This window comes from Stenella coeruleoalba (genome assembly GCF_951394435.1).
Source record: "Stenella coeruleoalba genome assembly, chromosome: 7".
Classification (NCBI taxonomy): Eukaryota; Metazoa; Chordata; class Mammalia; order Artiodactyla; family Delphinidae; genus Stenella; species Stenella coeruleoalba.
The window spans coordinates 105087238-105109810 of NC_137153.1; the positions used below are offsets into that span (position 1 = coordinate 105087238).

The window sequence follows — 22573 nt, forward strand, 5'->3', positions numbered from 1 at the left end:
TTTTCCTAGAATAAGATGAGACTTTAAAGTTAGATGGTCTATGAATGTAATTCACAATACCAGCATATGAAATGTTTTAAAATAAAATTGTCTTACTAGATGCAGAATTTTAAAACTCTTAATAAAATCAGGTCCCTTCATGATAGAAAACAAAACAAAACTAGTAACACCATTGGTTCTACCTAAACCAGCTTGGCGAGAAATACCAACAAAATTTCTGAGGATTGAAAAGGGAGAAATTTGGGACTTCCCTGGTGGCTCAGTGGTTAAGAATCCGCCTGCCAATGCAGGGGAAAACAGGTTTGATCCTTGGTTCAGGAAGATCCCACATGCCATGGAACAGCTAAGCCTGTGAGCCACAGCTACTGAGCCTGCATTCTATAGCCCGCGAGCCACAGCTACTGAGCCCAAACGCCACAACTACTGAAACCCGCGCTCCTAGAGCCTGTGCTCCACAGCAAGGGAAGCCAACGCAATGAGAAGCCCGTGCACCGCAAGGGAGAGTAGCCCCCCGCTCGCCGCAACTAGAGAAAGCCCGCAGGCAGCATTGAAGACCCATCGCAACCATAAATAAATAAATAGATAGATAGATAGGTAAATAAATAAAACTATCATTATCCTCATCTGTAAGAGACTACAAAGAAAAATTAATAAGAATCAACAAATTACTGGAATGAATCAAACAGTCTATGAGAACATATGAATAGAATATCAATTTATAAATTATTTTTTGTCAGCTACAAGACATGAGGATACAAATATAGATATACATGCACATGGATGCATACATGTGTGTGGATGGATAGATAGATTAAAGCTATCATTTACTGTAGTACTGACATCTATAAAATGCTTAGAGTTAGGAATATATCCCTAATAAAAAATCATCACAATTTTTATGAAGAAAGCCTTAAAACTTTACTGAAATCATAAAAGAAGACCTAAATAAATAAAGAGATAAACTGTGTGTGTAAATGGGGGATACAGTGTCATAAAGAAGTCTTTTATCCTCAAATGCATCTATAAACTCAATGAAATTGGAATTAAAATCCCAACAGGCATTTCAAAAAATGAAACTAAAATTTCACATGAGAGAGCAAAAAGGGTCTTTTGCTAAAACCAAAGTATAGAATGGACTTGTAGCATAAATCGACTTGTTTAAAACTATGGAAATTAAGACAGACTGCTATTGATAAGATAATAGAAAAAAATAGACTAATGAAACAAGATAACCCAGAAAAAAAAAAACTTATCTAAGTTCTAAATGATATATGGCAAAGGCAGCATCACAATTCAGTAGTGAAAGGATTAACTTTCACATAAATAACGTCAGACAAATGATTCATCCCTATTTGGGGGGAAAACAATCCTTACCACACATCATTTAAAAAACTATTTGTAGCTGATTGAAGCCATACATGTAAAAATAAAACTTAAAGCTATTGAAAGGAAATAGGGGATACTATCTTAATACCTTGGAGTAAAGAAACGTTTATTCAACAAGCCATGAAAAGGACAAATCAAGAAGGAAATGATTAAAAAATTTTATTCAACAAAACAACCTAAACAGAATGAAAAAAACAAAGCTAGGAGTCACAGACTTAGAAATGGTATTTGCAGAGCTTTTCATTACAAAGGATTAGTATCCAGTAACTATAAATGCCTGACATATCAGTAAAGAAAAAGAACCCAATTTAAAATAGGCCAAAGTGATGAACAAGCAATCAGCATGCTAGAAACATACGTGGTCTGCAGACACATGAAATGATACTCAGGCTTGTTGGTAATCAGGGAAACACAAAGTAAAATAGTAATTAAATACCATTTAATACCCATCAGATTGGCCAAAATTCAAATGTTTGGTGGAATCAAGTGCAGCCAGGGACCTGGAACAATGGGAAATCTGCTGGTAGATGTGTTCATTGGTACAATGATTTTGGATAATAATTTGGCAATATCTAAAAAAGCTGAAGACGCGATTATCTGTAACCTAGCGCTACCACTTTAGATATATTTCCTTCAGAAACTCTTGCTTTATGTGCAAAGGAACATGAATGCAAATGTTTAAGGCAACATTATTGGAAATAACAAAAAAGATTACATAATAATGATACTACTAATAAGAGAGAGATCACCCAGGTGCCTATCGGATGTAGTATGTTATGTTCATACAGTAAAAGACTTATGTCAGTGAAAATAATGAGCTAGATCCACGTGCAGATCTATTGATCATCTACGTGATCAATAGGTATGATCTCAAAAGCAATGCTTGGTAAAAAAAATAAATGAAGCCAGATGCATAATAATAAATGTAGTATTAAAACATCTGGGAGGTTCAAAACATGCAAAACAATACGTATGTTCAAGAAGTGTAAAAACATTCATGGGAGAGAGGGAAATGGGATACAGGTAGAGCACACGGGTAGGTTGAAAACAAATATATAAGACAGTATATTTTATTTCTTTTACACCAAAAATAAAAGATATGGAGAAAATATGGCAAAAGGTTATAATTTGACAAAGCTGGGGAGTAAGTGTACAGACATTTGTTATAGTGGTCTTTGTACTCTTCTATGCGATTAATGTATTTTCTATTTAAAACAACTGTAATGGTATGTCTAAAGTCCCTTGGCACATCATCTCAGGCTCAAAAAGTGATCATTTCCTTCTCTTCCCATTCTTGGCTGGAAGATGGTATACAAAGTGCCCAGGCATTACCCTCTCACCCTTAGTCCAAGGCAGCACTGGAATACTTGGGCTCTTCCTAAGCCAGAGGCATCCTAGGTGCTCCCCCTGCCGTGTCTCCCAGCTCAGTCAATCTGGGTGGTAGATCTTGAACTATACCCATTCTCAGTGCAGAATTTTAACTGCTGAGGCAGCTTCTAGCTTGTAGAAGATCTCATGGCAGAAAGATGCAGCACTACATTCCTCATTGAATTAGAGCTGCTCGTCACTTTCTACCCAGATTCCCATTTTGTAGATGAAGAAATGGATGCTCAGAAAGAGGAAATGGCTTGCCCATGGTGAGTGAGTCAGTGGTGGTGTTTAAAAGGATGTGTGTCTCTCCTGACTTCTAGAACTTTCCAACTGGTCTCTGTATGGATACTCTACTTGATTCCAAAACTAGGTCTTACTTCTATTCTGCTGTATTTTCCAGTTTATAACAGCTGTGGCTTCCGTCTCCAGATAGCACTGTCTTGGGATGGAATTAGACTTGGCTCAAGTCCCTGCCCTCTGACAAAAGCAGTGTGACTATAGGCAGATAGCTTAACCTTCCTAAGTGTTAGTTTCCTTATCTGAAAACTTTTCATAGTAGTTATTCAAGGGACTGTTGTTTTGATTAAATGATAGTATTCATATGAAGGCATAGTGCTTGGCATATGATAAATAGGAAACAAATGGAAACTACAATTGCTATAATTATTGCAGAAGGTGGAATATCAAAAAAGTATAACACAGTTTAGTTACACAGACTATTTGGAGATATAGAGTGTGATAAATGAATGCTATAATATGGAAACAATAGAAGGCCAATAAGGAGGAATCAAGAGGCTCAGAGAGGGACTTCCCTGGTGGCGCAGTGGTTGAGAGTCCGCCTGCCGATGCAGGGGACATGGGTTCGTGCCCCGGTCCTGGAAGATCCCACATGCCGCGGAGCGGCTGGTCCCGTGAGCCATGGCTGCTGAGCCTTCGCATCCGGAGCCTGTGCTCCGCAACGGGAGAGGCCACAACAGTGAGAGGCCTGCGTACCACAAAAAAAAAAAAAAGAGAGGCTCAGAGAGAGTTTCCTAGAAGAAGCAAAATGGAATATTTCCATTGTGCAATGAGGTTCTCCCTCCCTCTTTCTCCTATTGTACTTTCATAGCTCTCATTTTATCTTCACATTGGTATGGGAGAAGAATCATATATCTTAATTAAAAGATAGAAAAACAGACTGAAAGAAGTAAAGGGGTTTTCAGAGGGGTTTTTAATTGACCTATCATGATATTAATTACACACCATAATTTTAAGAAATAGACGTTTTTGCCAAAAGCTAAGTCATGGGGTACTTAGGCTGCTTAATAACATACCTATTCTTAAGATAATGATTTTATAATATGTAACTGAATTTTCTATAAGGTTGTGCTCCAAATTTGATACACATGACCATCAATACATTTTCTGAGGAAAATCATACCACTTAGGAATGTCAGTATTTTTGTTTCTAATCGCCAGAAATGCAAACCTAAGGCAGATATGTCATTTGAGACATTTGTGAAACAATGATGGTTAAACATTAAAAACATTAAAAAAAAGAAGTCTACCAAGGCTGCAAAAAAACAACCCTTCAAAATAATCTCATCACGTTTAAATACTGTCATTTAAATTTACTAGCTAAAAACATGAAGTTAATGTGAGATGCAGTGTGAAGAATGAATGATGAACTACTAGTGGAGGTTAGCTTTTTAAATAAAGATAAAATAAAATGGCCCTCAGAATTCTATGAGAGAAATCAGAAGGGATGAAGCTAATCATGTTTCAGAGGAAGTGGTAAAATTTTAGTTCCAAACAAAGAGTAAATAGGAAGGTTCAGCTTGGTAGCGTGCTCCCGTCACTGCACTAAGTGGGGGGATACTGAGCTGGAGAGTAGCTTTGGATCTAAGAATATTCCGATGGTGTTGGAAAGACTGGAAAAGGGAGATGCTAGAGGCAGGAGGGCAAGCCAGAGGCTGCTTCAGCCATCAAGTGTGGGATGTAGGTGGCAGCAGGGGTGCAGAGGGAATGACATGGAAGCTGTTGGGTGGGGGAAATTGACAAGGTTTAGGGTCTGCCTGGATGTGGGAGGCTCAGGAGGGGAAGGAGTTCAAGTGACAGCATAAGACTTTCCAGATGGTTTTCAGAGCAGCTGAAAGGAACAACTTGACATAAATGTCCTACTTTTAGACCAACCATGAAATAGGTCCTAACCTCCAGCAAAGCCTTCAGAAGCCACTACCCTGTCCTTCTGAAAGAACTCTCTTCTACCTTAGGCTCTTGAGAAAAGAGCCCTAGTTTAGCATTAATGGTAACTTTAACTTGGAGAACATGTAGTTTTATCACAAGAATTCTTCAGTGGAAGAATATAATCTTTTTAATAGCATTTGTATCCTGTTCTTTCTTCCCTAGCTTTTTGTGAAGGGCATGACTTGGGCTTCTGTTTTCCTATCTAAAAACTTGGGATAACAGCCCCTGGTTCAAAGAGCCACTCTCCGGCTTCTGTGAGATAATGATGCATGTGCCACGCACACACAGTTTGTAAGGAGGGTTATTAAGGTTTCTCTACCAATCAGATATGTTCTATGTGATGCTGGTGGGTAACAAGGAGGACAGTAGTGGAAGTTACTGGGGGACAGATTTTGCCCCAGGGTAAAGACAAACCTTCTGGGATCCACAAATTGCAGAAGTAGAGAATAGCCACCTAGAGAGACAGCAAGCTGCAGGCAATGAGGGTGTTCTACCCAAACGATATGGTAGAAAAGAGACTTTCCATCAAGCTGTGGCCCACGTGATAGATGGCGGCCTCATTCATCTTCATGGGTGTACCAAACCGAGTTTATATTGAGTTATCTGTCACTTCTTCCCTTCTAGGAAAGAGAGCACAGCATAATTCCAGGGAGTGAGAATGTTGATAATTCAGCAGGAATTGTAATGGGTTAACATTTGTTAACTGTCTATCATTGGCTGGGCACATAGGTGCTTTATATATGTTCTTACATTCGATCTGTGGGAAAAGGCTGTGAAACTAGGTTTATGGCTAATTTGAAATAGGCTCCTGCCTATGACTTCTCAGCTGGCAAATGACGAAGCCAGGATGGAAACACATGTTTGCTTGCCTCACAGTGGTGTTTCCTGAGAAGGAGAGGAAGGGGAGGAGGGAGGGCAAGGTATGGGGAGGAGGAGAGCATTCACAAATATTAGCAGAGCACCTAAATATTATCATCCGTAAGTCATTTGGACACACACCACAAATGAAAAGCACAATGTAGAGAAGTAATTTTCACACTCTCACGCTTTTCCACAGAAGTGCTCCATCTGCTTCAGACAGTGACCATATGCCCCCAGTGGCCTGGGAGGTAGCCTGAAGAAACATCTTTATTTTATTCCGGAACACGGCCATGACTGTTTAATATAAAATGTACCTCCATATTTTAGAGAAAATTAATGTACAGTAGAATGCATGTCATCTTTATCTTGTACCTTCATGTTTCCCCTGGGAACATCACTCTTCCCCCTGCCACAATATTCCAGCTTTAGAAGCATTATCTGAAAATGTGTACATTCATTAGTCTAGAGGTGGTTAAAATATCCAGTAAACTTTTTTAAAGGCCTATAATTATATCAACAAATTAGCATTTCAGAGGTTTACAAGGCACCAGTTATTCATACATTCATACATACAGTATCTCAAGATTTTTATGCATTTCATCCACTTAGTTTTCATTGACAGAGCACTGCTGGAATCCCCAGGGACTTCTGGTTTACCCTCAATATTCCTGTCTGCTTCAGCACTGCTGAAACAAACTCTTCTTTGGGTAATAAGCCCAACATTCTCAGGAAGGCTGTATTCCTCACCAGCCTCCTTCAGTGCTCATAAACTCCAGCTCATCATTGTGTTGAGAGTCAGGAGACGTTGTCTGACTGTTGTCGCTGCACCTGCTATCTTATTGGACTTATCCAGACAGCCCTAGCCCTCAGAGCAGCTGAAACAACAGATGGGCAGGAGAACTTGAGATGTTTTTGACACTGTCCTTTTGTTTATGGAATCCCCCCTCACCCCAACTCTGGAATCTGATAGGAATTCTCTTCATGACCATTTTGTGTTTTTTCCCATGACACATTTTTATTATTAAAAAGTAAATAATTGGTGCAGAGGGAGATGAAAGAGAATAACATTTCCTTTTGAAAATGGTCAAAAAGGAAATGAGGATGGTGATTTGGTCATGTGGATAAATACACCTTTGCCTTGGAAGATAATTGGCAGTAGCCAGATTCCTTTGATGGCAGGGGAATTCAAGCAGGGAGATGAGAGGGGATAAGAAGGGGAGGGAGGTAATCTGGTATAAGGTTGAGTGTGAGGAAGGTAGAACAGGCATTGCTCTAGGAGGTCTTGAGAGCAAAGGAGAGACGCAATCTAGGCAACTTGGAAAGCTAGCAAGAACCAATGCCTGGAATTGCGGTTCCAGGACAAGATGCCCCTTTGTAAGAAGCGAGATTGTTAAAACAACCCTGAACTAGGGATTAGGGAGGCAGACTGCAGGATATAATTTAATGTCATATGGTTGTAAGCATTTTGCTTGATCTCTCTGTGCCTCAGCTCCATCATCTGTAAAATAAACATGAAACTACTAGTACACATGTAGTATTGTTTTGGTTCTCAAATGAGAAAACACATGGAAAGTGCTTGGCCCCAGTCCTGACATTCAGTTAATAGACGCTGCTATTATTATTAATTTAGTCAAGAGTGAGAGGCACAGGGAGGAGCAAGTGGAAGGGAGATGGAGAATCACTGGATGTGAAACGTAAGGAAAGGGCTTGCTTGCTTGTAATGGGGTTTCTGCTCAGATCGTAAAAAGAGGGCAATAGATCAGACAGCGCCCACAGAATCTCACATGGTGCTTTCCCACCTCTGTGCCTTTGCTTCTCCCATTTATTTTTTCCTGGATGGCGTTCTCCCAAACACCTTCATTATGGGGCACATACCATACAATTCTTATCCACCAGGGTTATTGTAAGGGTTAAAGATAAAAAGTACCTAGTAATATTCATGGTACTATGTCATTTTAGTGACATTTAGATGCTACATTTTAATGTAGTCCATCATGTATGGGAGAGTGCGTTAATCACAGTAGACATTAAAAATTATTGGATAACTAACTTATATGTGGAATCTAAAATATGACATAAATGAACATATCTATGAAACAGGAACAGACTCACAGACATAGAGAACAGCTTTGTGGTTGCTGAGGGGGGTGGGGGAGGGAAGGGTTAGGAGTTTGGGATTAGCAGATGCAAACTAGTATACATAGGTTGGATAAGCAACAGTGTCCTACTGTATAGCACAGGGAACTCTATTCAATCTCCTGTGATAAACCATAATGGAAAAGAATATGAAAAAGAATATATGTATGTATAACTGAGTCACTTTGCTGTCCAGCAGAAATTAATACAACATTGTAAATCAACTCTACCTCAGTAAAATTAAAAAAAAACAAATAAAATTATTGGATAATTAAATGTGCGTGTGATATCAAAAACAAGCAAGACTGGTAGACGTGTACTCGAGGGGATCCATTTTGTTTGTCCCCAGCCTCGCATCTGTATAGTTAATAGTCTTCTTTATGTTTTCCAGGGATCTACATCTTGGCAGTGTGTACCAGTACTGGGTCATCACTATCTCAGGAAACGAAGAAAGTGAGCCATCACCTGCTGCCACTTACATCCACGGAAGTGGGTACTGCGGTGACGGCATCATCCAGAAGTAAGTAGGCCTAACTAACGAGAGGAGTGGGAGCGATGTTAAGTAGGCCAAGACATGGTCAGGGTGCCAAATAGAAGAGCTTCCGGGATACTCTTCAGGGTTGAGCTGTGAGTTACGAGGGATCCTCAGAAGTCTGCCAATTTGTCTGCAAGCAGCTCGCTGGCCTCAGAGGAAAGCAATGATTCTTTTTTGAACAAACACGTTTCTCAAGCATGTAATACAACATAAGATTTCCATAGAGCTACCATTATGCACTTACTACCAGTATGCCCTTGTTCTATGTGTCCTACAAGGATTCTGTTAGTTTTTTCCACCCCAGGCCACATTCACTTAACAGGACACAGCGCACCTAGGTTCAAACACTTTTACATTCTTTGCTAGTTACCATTTACATTTCTTAAAACTGCATGTTTGTTTATGATTTCTGTTGTATTGTGTTATATCAACAGTTTACAAACTGGGTCAGAGCCTTATGAAAACAGCAAAATATTTCAACTCTCTATAATGTTGAAACCGTGATGGTAAACAGTACTCCAGAGTGAATATTGAACGTGATTATAAGTTCAGGGAGGCAAGTGTAAAGATTCCACACGAGCAGCCAAAAAAGGAAAAGTGTGATCAGAAGATATAAAGCTGTGTGTCTAAAAAATGGATTTTATTGGATCACCAGTCCATCCATCCCCTGTCCACAGGGCAAGACGTTATGCAACTGAGAAATAGTTGCAAAAAGCCATCAAGACTTCTGCATTGTTGGGAAAAAAAAGTAAATCTTTGAGGCTTTTTTCCTCCAGAATAAGCACAGAAGTATTTTCGGTCACTAAATTGAATGGTTTTCTTCCTAGAGATGAAAAAGAGACCAAGAATCATGCACAATTAGGTTCCTTATTGCTAAAATTGTGTTCTTTATTGTGAATATAGTTACTAGTCACACTATTGCTAAGGGACTTTTAAAACTATTGGCAGACTTAATGATAAATGTTACGGATGGAGATGACACAACAAGCTATTGGCAAAATTCCTTCATTAAATGGCACTGTTGGGTGTCACATAATATCTGTGCAACATGGAATTGCAGTGACTATTTCTGTAGGGGGAGGGGCACTCTAAAGAGAATTTGTTTCACAGTTGGATGAAACCACTGATGTACAGAACATGAATCGGCTCATAGGTATAGTTCATATATGAAAGAGAAGGGCTCGATGACTATTTCTTTTAGTTTATCATTGACACTAGTGCTTGAGGTCAAGAGCAATTTAATTTGGTACTGATGACTTTGTGGTGTGTCATATGCACTGGAAACCTGCTATGGAATGAAAGGACCAGATAGGAACACAGCAAGGATGACACAGTGACGCAAGGAAAGAGTTTGTACAAGAATACCCATCTGCACAGACATCTGTTATTGGCCAGCAGTTTGCTTTCTGGTCATGACTCAGCATTGAAGGGAAAAGTAGATGTCGAGAATATGATCAGATGCGGGCCGGTGAGTTACAACTGCCCAACTTACTGTGCAAAAAGATAACAGTATGTGTAAGATTCTGCACTCCCATACACACTGAAGTGTGCCAGCTGTTACGAGAAAGGTACTAAGTCAAGTTTCTGAAATAACGAATGACTTTTTTTTAATGTTGACCTTGATAAAGGCCAGTAATGATTATTTGCACAATTTCAAGTCGCTTGCTGAAGTGATGTATCTCAGGGATATATATTCATGTCTTAAATGTCCTGCGTGTATAATTTCAAAGCTGAATTATCTCAATTTCCATACGGAGGAGATAATATAAGGATTTTTAAGGGTTGAATTGTGATGCAAACCACCTGATTGCCAAGAATTTGACTCCTCAAGCATAGAAGATAAAACTCCTCGCTTGTCAGAGAATGAAATTGATGGCGTGCTGTCATGTGTAAGATCCTCCTCCAAATGCAACAACCAAACATGAAGATATGGTTTCTGGGGCTTAATGTAACAAAAGTGGGCAAAGGGAAGATAGTCACTGTTTTCTCCCACATTAAGACATCGACTTCTAGCTTTTTTTTTTTTTTGTGGTACGCGGGCCTCTCACTGCTGTGGCCTCTCCCGTTGCGGAGCACAGGCTCCGGATGCGCAGGCTCAGCGGCCGTGGCTCACGGGCCCAGCCGCTCCGCGGCACGTGGGATCCTCCCGGACCGGGGCACGAACCCGTGTCCCCTGCATCGGCAGGCGGACTCTCAACAACTGCGCCACCAGGGAAGCCCTGACTTCTAGCTTTTGATGCAGCTGTTGTCTGATGGAACCCTGAGCACCTGAGCAAGACAGTCTCCAGGGAAGGTGCCCTATCATCTGTGGGTACAAGACTGAGCTACGTATCCAGAATATCCAGGAAACAGTCACGGTCATTGCTGGCAACCCATAATTGTGATTTGGGATTTTCTAATTTAGCACGAGGAATAAAAAAAGAAACTCACTAGATGTAGGAACTGATCTATGGTTCAGTCTATCCATTTTGGAATCAGATATAAGTGCACTGGTAAAACACTGCAAATAATATCATTCTTCTCGCTGATCTAAAACTAGTAGTAGTAGTAGTAGTAGTAGTAGTAATTTAAATAGTTTTCTTAACAAAGATTTTTAGTATTTTTTTACCTAGAATTACTATCCTGCATAGACATCAAATACATGTTGAATTACCTGCAGGTACCAAATCGTTGTTGACATACTTGGTAGAAAACTGAATGCAGCTTATCGATGATTCCCTAAGCAAAAACAAAACAAAACAAAATCAACTTTGAAGGAAAGAAAGGATGCCGTCTTCACTAATTGGATTTTTCATGGGATGATACACGCTAATTTACTGTACATATGCAAAGGAATTTACAACACTCAGGGCCCTGATGAATGAAAGCACTGGATGAGTCTTATAATGATAATTATAAATATTTATTGAGACTCTACTAGGCAGGAGGCACTGTGCGACATTATGATCTCCTTGGGTCCTTCCAACAACCCCGTGAGATAGGTCTTATTACCCTACTTTACGAAAGAGACAACTTGCACACAAAGACTAAAATGGTTTTCTGAAGCTTACACACCCAGTAAGGAGCAAAACCAAGATGTGAGCCCAGGGCCCAGGTTCACATCTGGATTTACCATTGCCTTGCTGTGACTGACAGCCCTGCAAAACTGACGAGTCAAGGAGTAACCGCTGCTATCGGCTCTGTCCCAGACACTGTGCCAGGAGTCAGGGTGCTAGGATGACAAAGCCTCTGTCACGTCCTTTGGCATCTTAAAGCCTAGGATAGAGTGCTCTCAAGTAACAGGCAAAGGCAGTCAGTTTGACAAGTGCTCTGATAGATGGGGCCCCTTGTCTTTGGACTCAGAGAAGATGGCCACCCACTCCAGCCTGGGAGGTCAAAGAAGGTTTCTCAGAACCTGTCTATCTAATGATAGATCTGTCATGCCTAGAAGATATTTGTGGCGACCCTAATGTTTTGCTTAAACCAATAGAACATATTGTTTGGGTGGTGAGGGAATGGGTTAGAAGTGTTCTTTGTGGCTTAGGGAAACCAGCCCAGGTTAAAAAAAAAAAAAAAAAAGAAATCTCTCCCCAGATAACCCACGAAATAGCTAAGAAGCACAAGGCCACCACCAATTTCCAGTGCAAGATTTGCTGGCAGAGACTGGAATATGGGCCCAGCTTGGAATATATCAGCAGAATTCTTTTCTCATGGGTTTGCAGACAGGAGAGAAATTGAGTGGCTCTTCAGAGATCAATGCAATGTCCTAGTCATTGCAAGGATTGATTACAAGGCACCATCCTGCTACTCTGACACCTCCTAAAAGCAACAAACATTTCCCAGTGTAATTGCCCGGGTGAAAGGCAAAGTCTGAGGCTTCTTCCATGCTGGGACAGGTCCCAGCTGGTCTCTGGGGATGAAGGGGCAACTGCCACACACTCTGCGGAGACCTCCCAGGACAGGTGGGTGGGCATGGGAACTGTGACTCTCAGCATCTACTGTGTGTCGCACGCCGGGCCAGCCTCATTAAGTTACATTCCATTTTTGCACCAACGCTAAGGAGTAGGTGTAATGATCTCCATTTTAGCCCATGAGAAGACTGAGATTCAGCGTCCCGAACAGCACTGTCCAATGGATTTTTCTGCAATACTGGAAATAGGTTCTGTGCTGTCCAATATATTTGCCACTCCCTACATCCAGCTATGGAAGACTTGAAATGTGGTTACTGTGACTAAGGAATGGAAAGTTTAATTATTTTTTATTTTAATTGATGTAAATTGTCAAAGATAGAAATATCAGAGAGAGAGAGAGAGATTAAGGGACTTGTCTGAGATCACACAGTTTGGAACATGGGGCTCTAAACCCAAGTTTCTGTTACTAAAAGGATGGGAGGGACTTCCCTGGTGGCTCAGTGGTTAAGAGTCTGCCTGCCAATGCAGGGAACACGGGTTCGAGCCCTGGTCCGGGAAGATCCCACGTGCCGCAGAGCAACTAAGCCCGTGCGCCACAACTACTGAGCCTGCGCTCTAGAGCCCGCGAGCCACATCTACTGAAGCCCGCGCGCCTAGAGCCCGTGCTCCGCAACAAGAGAAGCCACCGCTCACCGCAACTAGAGAAAGCCCACATGCAGCAACAAAGACCCAACGCAGACAAAATGCAGATAAATAAATAAATAAATGGATGGGAGTTTTCCAGAAAGTGGTAACCCATCCAAACTTTCAATTGTTACTCCTCCTTCCCTTTCCCTAGGTCCAATTCAGAGAGCATTGCTCATTTTCTGCCCAGCCTAACCACTGCAGAATCATCCTTAGGTGATGGAAATAATTCCTCAAAATAAAACGAGAGGACATTTTTATTTCTTAACAGCATAGGACACAGGCCTTAGAGTTCTTGACACTATGAAATGACACACCCAATGGAGAAGGCAGTGTTTTCTGATCTAAGGAAGCTCAAACCTGAACACATGGATGGAGAAAATCTTTACCTTTAAGTGCACTGGGGATATGGGGATAGGGCTAAGGCAGGGCATCGTGAAGAACAGCAGTTATACCTTAGAGACTCCAAAGTTCTCTTCAAATTCTCAATTTTAAAGTGGAAGTGTTGGGTCTTCCCTGGTGGCACAGTGGTTAAGAATCCACCTGCCAATGCAGAGGACTCAGGTTTGAGCCCCGGTCCAGGAAGATCCCACATACCGCGGAGCAGCTAAGCCCATGCACCACAACTACCGAGCCCGTGTGCCATAACTACTGAAGCCCGCGCTCCTAGAGCCCATGCTCTGCAACAAGAGAAGCCACCACAATGAGAAGCCCACGCACCACAACGGAGAGTAGCCCCTGCTCAGTGCAACTAGAGGAATGAGGAAGCCCACATGCAGCAAAAAAGACCCAACACAGCCAAAAATAAATAAATGAAAATTTTAAAATAAGTAAATTTAAAAAATAAAATGGAAGTGAGATTTCCCAGACACGCTGGAGCAAAGTCTGTGCATCCATTTGTTCATTCATCCTCCTGTTACTCCCACCTGACTTGCTAACTTAACTAAGGACATCTCAGCAAATGGGTTTGAAGCAGGAATTCTACTTTGTCATCAGAAACACAGTAAGGCAAACATAATAGAATCTCACAAATTCACCGTGTACGCATCTCATTTGGAAGAAACAGAAAACTCAGACAGGGAAAGGGACTTGCCCGAGGCCTCACCAGAAGGTTCCTGGCCCCGGAGAGGGACTTTTCCATGTCCAGCTGTGGGTCTGAAGCTGATCTGACACATTTCCCCCTCTATATCCATTCTGCAGAAGCCAAGGTGAAGAATGTGATGACATGAATAAGATCAATGGGGATGGCTGCTCCCTTTTCTGCCGACAGGAAGTTTCCTTCAATTGCATTGGTAAGTCCTTGTCCTTTCTCTGGGCCTGGCTGGAGAAGTGGACAGCGCAGAATGGCTAGTCAGTTACAGTAACAACAATAGTTATAACTAAATGATAATTCACTCCTTTATATTACACATATTTATTGAGTACCTCCTAGGGGGCCAGGCACTGTTGTAGGTACTAGTGAATACAGCAGTGGAAACAAACAAATGGCAGGTATCCCTGCCCTCATGGAGCTTATGATCTCATAGATGATGGTGATGATGGGCAACCCTTTTGATCAAGCTTTACCTTACATACCTTATTCCTTTTCTTCATGCCAACTTCCAGGTTAATTATTAGCATAGATTTTTAAGGCTTTTATTTTTACTTTAGAGATGAGAAAAATCAAAAGCCAGAGAGATTTTAAAATATGTCCAGAGTTACACAGGTTAGGATTGAAGACAGAACCAGGACTCAAACCTGATTTTGTCCGATTCTCACACACAAGCTCAGTTCATTTTGCTATACAGTCTCTAGCCAGGATCTAGTCTCTCTGACTTGAGGAAAGAGAAATAACAGACCAGCAGACCAGCCTGTGTTTAGAAAGCAAATGTTCTTTTCCCACCTTTATGGAGTCAGATGGGAAATTTGTTTTCCTCTGACTTCCCCGGGAGTCTGGCTGATCTTGTTGTTTTAGCCCCACTTGGGAGGCCCTGGTCAGCCCGGGGCTGGTAAACAGACGGGGGCTGGGGGGCAGGGATGGAATTTTGAGCTGGCCCAGATGAGATCATGCTTCCTTTAAGATGCAAATCGATACCTGAAGATCAAAGGTCCCCTGGCTAATCCCCTGGGCTGGAGGTGAAAACTAATCACAATTCATTTGCAAGTACAAAAGAGAGAGGTGTTCCATCTAAGGAAGGGATGGAAACGTCAGTGGGAAGATTTCCCACTGAAAGGCAATTTTCTAGGAGGACTAAAGGGGAGGAAATGTCATCGGTTTGCAGCACACTGCAGGCGAGCTTTTAGACCCTTCTTCCCCTGGTATATTGTGAGCTCTGTGCGGTTTTTACCATATATCATTTACCTTGTATTCCATTCTCAGACACATTTATTGAGCACCTACTATCTCCTTGGCACCACGTGTGGGCTGACCAACACAGTAGAGGTGTCCCGAAACTGTTCGTAAGAAAGGAAGATATGGAGGGAGGAAGAGCAGGACAGTTTCCGGTCAGGGCCTTGGGTTTTTAAAGGGCAGAAGATTTTTTTTTCTCTCTTCTCTGTTGATCTGAGTATGATTCATAATAAAACCTTGATATGAGCCTAGTGGTAGGGTGGAAAGAGCCTTGGACTACATTTAAGAAAACCAGGATCTCTGGTCCCAGCTGTGCTGAGAACTTGCTGCTTGAAGCTGGCCAAGTCACTTCCCTAGACTGGACCTCAGTTTACCTCCCATAAATTGAAAGGATTGGGTTAGGTGATCTCTAAGAGCCTTATCTGCACTTCTGTTGTATGGTTTCCAAAGTGTGTGATGATTTCTCATAATCGTGAGTTCTGCTTGAACCATCTCTTGCCTTTGCCATCATCCTCATGGCGCCCAACATCACTGTCAGATCTTGCTGGAGAGTGTCCACCTATTTTACTGCCACCAAGATGGCATGTGACTTCAGCGCTTATGGGAAGAAGGTACGATGTGGTGAAGTTAGGATATGGTACCGTCCATGGAACAGATCTGCCAATTACAATCCTTGGGCCAGAACTGGCCTACTGCCTGTATTTGTAAATAAAGTTTTCTAGAACACAGCACACCCATCTCTTATTATCTATGGCTGCTTTTTTGCTACGACCCTAGAATTGAGTGGTTGCAACAGAGACCCTGTGGGCCAAAGAGCCGTAAATATTTACTATCTGGCCCTTTACAGACAACATTGGTTGGTCCACGGATCTGGGGGTCATTGATACTATTGGTTGCTGGAGTCTAGTGCAAAGAGGAGGTGAAAGTTATGACATGGTTCACCATTTCTTAGAAAAATAACTGAATTTTATACATACAGTGGTAAGGCTTAGGAGACTGTGAGTCCAGTCCTATCTTGCTTTAGCTCTTTGGGTATTCCTTCCCCACCTACACTTTGGCCGAAATGACTGGAATAGATCATGATTTTCAAGCTGTGTTAACTGAAAGGCTTAAGAGGAGAGGAGTGAAGATGAGGGAGTTACCAAGAGGATGAGACTTGGAGCCTCGTAGATCCACTTTATGTACTGTTATTCTGTAGTACATCCTAGGTGTTCTGCTGATGATGATGATATGTACTGAACACCTATCGTATGCCGAGCACATGTATAACTCTCATTCTCCTAACGACCCTTGTAGTGCCTGCTTCTCAAAAGAGGAGGCTGAGGCATGGGGAAGTGAACGAAGGATATGCAGTGAAGTGGTAGAGCTGGGACTTCCACCCAGAGAGTCTGACTCCAGAGCTAACTGTGCTGAGCTTCCTGCAAGATATTTTTTTACAGGACAGCTCTTGGTCTTGTAGGGCTTTGGCGGTGAGCAAGGAACATACTACTGTGGAGCAATTCGTGTAATGAATGAATGGAATGGAATACAGAACTGTCGGTGGTGTGGATGGTGTCCAGGGAAGGCTGTCTGTTCCCCCTGTGTATTGAGTTTGGTTGTGTTAGAGGAAGGACCTCAGCTATGCACCCCCCAGCTCACCATTTAGAATTCCATTATAGAGACACAGAGATTCCGGACATTCCAGGAAGAAAGGAGTCTGTCCAGAGATCCCATTGCCTAGGAACTATATTCCAAGGACGAACTCCATGGCTTTGAGTCTAGAAAGGCATCTTCCTCAAAGAAGAAGAGTTGAAAAATAGACAGTGAATCTGTGGCTCCCAGAAGATCCAAGTTTAATGAGTCAGAGAAATGAGACTGGAGTGTGGGAGGCTTGGCTGGGGTGCATGTTGTTCTCATCACTGCATGTGTCAAGATGGTGATCAAGATGGTAGCCAAGAGAATAGGCTTGAATGAGACTGACTTGGGTTGATATATGGCTTAGACATGGGACCTTTGCTCAGCTTCAGTGTTCTCATCCAGAAAATGGTAACAGTCCTGGGACTTAATCGTGGAAGATATTTACCAACATTTGTGGACACTTATTATCTGAATCCCTTTCCTAGATTTAGGAAAGAACTCTCCTTGTCGTAATACTCGTGAGGCAGAGCCCCACGACAGAAGTTGGTCATGCAAGCATCTCGTCCTCCCAGTCTCCCTTGTAGCTGAATGTGGGCATGTGACCTACACTTTCCCCCTGACCCCCAATCATACACACCAACCCAAGACTGAATCAGAAGACATAGGGACCCTGCAGAAATCATTTTGATGAAGATGGTGGGAGTGGCCACAACCCATGTGTTTCCAGAGTACCAATGACAGCATCTAGTATTAGTGCTGAAATGACTTCGTGTGGCCACAGCTCTGAGATGTCTTCACCAGAGCAGTCCTGGGAGCTAATCTTGAGCTTGGAATCAGGCTTCAAAACATTCTCCAACCCTCCTAGGGAGACTTCCATAAGTATCCAATATGTCCTAGGGAGACTTCCATAAGTATCTAATATGCTGTGAATAGATTTTGCTTGTTTGCTTGTTTTGCTTAAGTTAGGCAAAGTTGGTTTCTGTTGATCGTCACTTAGAATCCCTACTGAAGATTGTTGTCATAAGATGCTACGAGGTTTAGCCCCATTCCTAGCAAGTTGCACACTGACCATTACCTCCGTGTGTGTTGAGGGGGGGGGTGAGTGTCAGCCACACCACCGTGTATGGATACCCACCAGGTGGCATGCCTTATGCCATGCACCTTTGTTTAACGTGAGCCTATGTGAGGTCTCTTATGTCCAGATGAGGGATCTGAGACCCACTAGGATGCCTGAATTGCCCAAGGTCACACGGTTCCTAGAGCTGTGATCCCATCTCCAGACGGAGAGCCTCAGCATTTTCTGCTCTGCAGCTCTGCCTCCCCGGCTGCCTCCCCAGCTGAATGATTCCCTTCCATCCTTCCTTCCATGTTTTCTTCGTCCCTTCCTTCGCTTCTTTTTTATTTTTTTGTCACCGACCATGTAGTCGGGCGAATGTTTTCCCTGGCTTTGGTAACACCAGTGTGAGGGCGGGTGACAGATTTATGGTGGCATTCTCATGCACTTCGCAGGAGCCCACACATCCGGAAGTATTCCCAAGGTGCCACTGTGTTATTATGCAACACCCTGGGGCTTCCCTTTCCCACTTTCCCACCCCCAGAGCCCTCATCCCCAACACATAATAAGTTGCTTGTTAAAAGGAACACCACCCACAAGACCTCTTAGGCAATGAGGCTACGTCCCCGGCAATGTGGAACTTATCTTGTCCTTTTCCCCCCTTTTTAAAATATAACATACACCAGGCCTGAAGTTTCAGTTAAAAAATGTGGTATCAGTGAAACGATAACTCCCCACACCCCATCCCAACAGGCTCTGGCTGGAGGCATTGTTCGCAGTGTTGGGAATTCTGTTTCTAAAGCACTGAGTCATAAACTACAGACAGGCTGCTGATAAAAGCTCAAGGAGGGAAGGTAATGGTCAAATTAGTCAGACAAAATGTGAAGCATCCCCAAAAGGGGTTATACTCAGCAATATATCTTGAGCGGGTGCTGGAAATGCGCTACCTTCGGAGATGGCGTTTGATCCATTACAGGAGATGCGACTGTGGGGGCCTTCTCAAGCTGTGTTGATTTAGCACCCTGTGTCTTTCAGGAGAGCTGGGTCCAGGTCTTAGCTCAGACTTGAGAGGCTGGGTTGCAGCTTTGCATCTCACCTCGGAGCCTCAGTTTCTCCCTTTGTGAAATGAGAGTGATCGTGCTGAGGGCCCTAAGACTTCTCTCCCTGTCTGACAGCGAGGAATCCTCCATCTGTCAGGCATCCATTTAAGGACTTTGGGGTTTCAAATCCTGCTTGATGCTGATATATAGTTAAGAAAACAAAGCAAACGGACCCCCACGTTGTCTTTCCCAGACACACACACATACTCCCTGCCTGTCTCTTTTTCCAGCTCCCTCCCCTCTCCCCTCCTCTCCCCCATTCCCTGCCATTAGCATTACTTTGTCTCTGGTCCGACACAGCATCTCCAGCCCTGTCCTAGAGCCAGGGCCAATAACTCAATTATGTGTGAGCAGATAAGGAGGAGGAGGGATCAATCCACTTCCCCACAAGTCACTGGGAGGGGCGGGGGTCACCGAGCCTTGTGGCCCCTCTGTCAGGCCGCCCTGGCCTGCTCCGAGCCAAGGCGAGAAAGGAAAACAAGAAGATGAATCGCCATGTCTTCTTGGTGGATGTTCTGATGAGACTTTAGAACAACAGTGACTGAAAAGGAAAACAGCATCTGGTAGGGGGAGGGGGAGTGGAAACGAAGGAAGAATGGGCTCTGCTGGGAGTTGCGTTTATTATTATTTTTCTTTCTAACAACATGAAATCATAATAGATGATCCACCTCTCACCTTAAAAAAAAAATTGAAATTGAAAAAGAATAAAATAAAACTTCTCCTGGCTGCACGTAGTCCTTCAGACCTCCCTCTGTGGAAAAAATATAGTGACTTGCGCCAAAATACCTTCTTGAAATAAAGCTGCTTTTAACATGAAGACAGGTCTTTAAAAGAAGAAAAGAGAAATGTTAGTGGTAATCATGGGAGTGGTGATGAAGGTGCTGATGGTGGTGATCTGTCGGCTAGCATGGGTGACATGCTTAGTACTGGCATAATGACACATTCCGTAATGATTAAGAGCATGGATTTGGGGTGAGAAGCCAGGCCCAAACCCATTTTATCTGTGCCTCAGTTTTCTCATCAGTAAAACGGGTTAGTAATAGTTCCTGCTTCTCACAGTTGTTGTGAAGGTGAAATGAGGCTCTGTAGGTAAAGCATTTTAAAACAGTGGCAACGGGCTTCCCTGGTGGCGCAGTGGGTGAGAGTCCGCCTGCCGATGCAGGGGACACGGGTTCATGCCCCGGTCCGGGAAGATCTCACATGCCGCGGAGCGGCTGGACCCATGAGCCACGGCCGCTGAGCCTGTGCGTCCGGAGCCTGTGCTCCGCAAGGGGAGAGGCCACAACAGTGAGAGGCCCGCGTACTGCAAAAAAACAAAACAAAACAAAAAACAGTGGCACCTAGTAGGTGTTATATATGTGTTTGCTAATGCTGTGATTATTATTGTTATTAATATCATTAATTTGAAAGCTATATCAATCTTCCCAGGAACCCTATGAGATAAATAATGTTATTATCCCAGGAGTGTAGAGGAACGAAAATGAGGTTCAGAGAGGTTAAATAATTTGCCTAAGGTCACACAGCTAGAAAAAGCAGAGATGGGATTCACAGTACCTAGGCAAAGTCTGCGCACTTAACCATGAAGTTATTTCACTTATCAGGCACCCAACTGTACCAACTTTTTTGCGTAGAGCCCTTTTTTCAAATGATTCCATTTACCCTTCCAGCAACTCCATTTGGTCAGAATAAGAATGCCCGTTTTGCTGATGAGGAAACTGGGACACTGAGGTGAATTGCCCTAACTCATACAGGCAAGAGGCTCAGAGACGGAGACCTTGCATCCCGTCTGCCTACTTCTAAAGACCGTGTCCAGTACCCAGATGAACCCTCCCCAAAGCAGTAGATAGCCTCTTTTTCACTATTTCTGCTTTGTTGCCATTGACACAGCAGGAGACAAAAGTGAATGCATATATCCTTCCTGTGCCTTTTCATGAGTCATGAAGACGACAATTTTCAGCTATTATCCCCCTATGAACATTCCGCTGCCCAAAGCCCATGCCCTTGACATAGTGCCATTCCGTGTTTTGGGTTGTATTTTTGTTTTTCAGAGCTCACCCTCCATTGAATATGGCCACACTGTTTTTTAGCCTAGGAGGAGTTTGACACTTTGTCCCGTTGTCATGGCAATGTGTTGGCGACAGAGGAGCCTGAGTTCAAAGGTCTATTGGCCACTCACTGAGTCTCAGTCTTCTCTTCTGGGAAGCAGGCATAACCACAACGCAGTTATGTTTAGAGAAAGATGGAAATAGCTCCTATAGAGTGTCTAGCACAATACCTGGCAGTTAGTAGACATTTCTGCTATCTTCCCCTTCCTCACTTCCCATCTCAGTTGGGGATGCAGAGGCCTCCTGTCCATCTCCGGGAAAAATGGTCCTGAGCTACATCTTGCCGGCATGAGAAGTGGCTGAGGCCCCTTGATCTCAGTCTCCCCAGCTGTAACGTGATGGGGGTGAGCTGGATGAGTTCCCCCGGGCCCTTCCAGCCCCGACTTCCAGAATTTAAATCCCAGATCGTTATTGTTTTTAAACTGTGCATTTTAAAAGAAATGAGGGCTTGGGGAGGAGAAAGGAATTCCTTTACCCCGGAGGGTCAGAGGGGGTCACCGAGGGGACAAAGACGCAGGGAAGGGAGGTGATGGGGCGGAAGGCTGCTGTGCAGGGTGGGCCCAAAGATCTGCAGTCCTCAACCGGGAGGTCTGATGGACGCATTCAAACACCCTTGAGTCAGCACCAGTTAGGATCAAGCCTGCCATCCAGCCTCAGACCACGGCTTACCACCTCCTTTAGAAGCCCGGGAGGCCTACCCCACAGAGAGGCCATTCAGGAATGAAAAGAAACAGGATGGCCTCAGATGCCAGAAGGGAGGAATCCTCGCCCTTCGTCTGGGTTGGCCTCCTGACTGCCAGGGAGGGGTCAGGCTCAGGAGGGCCCGGAGCTTTCCTGAATTCAAGGAATCAAGACCAGACTTTGATGTGCGCATTTGAAATGCAGCCTCCAAGGCAGGTGAATCTGGGTAGCCAAGAACCAGGGCTTCTTTGTGGCATTTAAAGTGACCAGAAATCCACCTGCCCATTCAGGTGCCTTGATGTGCATGTGCATCTGTGCAGTCATGACCCAGGTAGCCCAGGAGAGGGGAGAGGCCTGGGCGGCAGGGGCCTTTCCTAGATCCTGACTCTCTGCTCTTTCTTGGGGACCGTGGTGGGTTGGAAGAGACATTCAATATTCATGAGCTGTGATCTCCACTTGAAGGGAGTGCCCTGGGGGAAATTGAAATATTAAGCAAGTGAGGGATGTAGGCCTAATTGTATCCTCCTTTTCTTTTTTGGACAGAGAAGTAATGTGCTTAAAATAAAATGATGGATGGGCAGTCAGGACCCTGTGAACC

General features: G+C 43.3%; 1 protein-coding gene across 4 annotated transcripts in view; it reads left to right on the forward strand.

Annotated features, from left to right (window-relative positions):
* Positions 1 to 22573, forward strand: part of PAPPA (pappalysin 1) — a gene marked incomplete at its 5' end in the record, with an annotated part of 543378 nt that overhangs the window by 391195 nt on the left and 129610 nt on the right. For all 4 annotated transcript variants that reach the window (XM_079927208.1, XM_079927210.1, XM_079927209.1 and 1 more), the window contains 2 exons: positions 8372 to 8500; positions 14290 to 14381. In XM_079927208.1, the coding sequence (XP_079783334.1) occupies positions 8372 to 8500; positions 14290 to 14381 (221 nt within the window). The remainder of the gene's footprint in view (positions 1 to 8371; positions 8501 to 14289; positions 14382 to 22573) is intronic.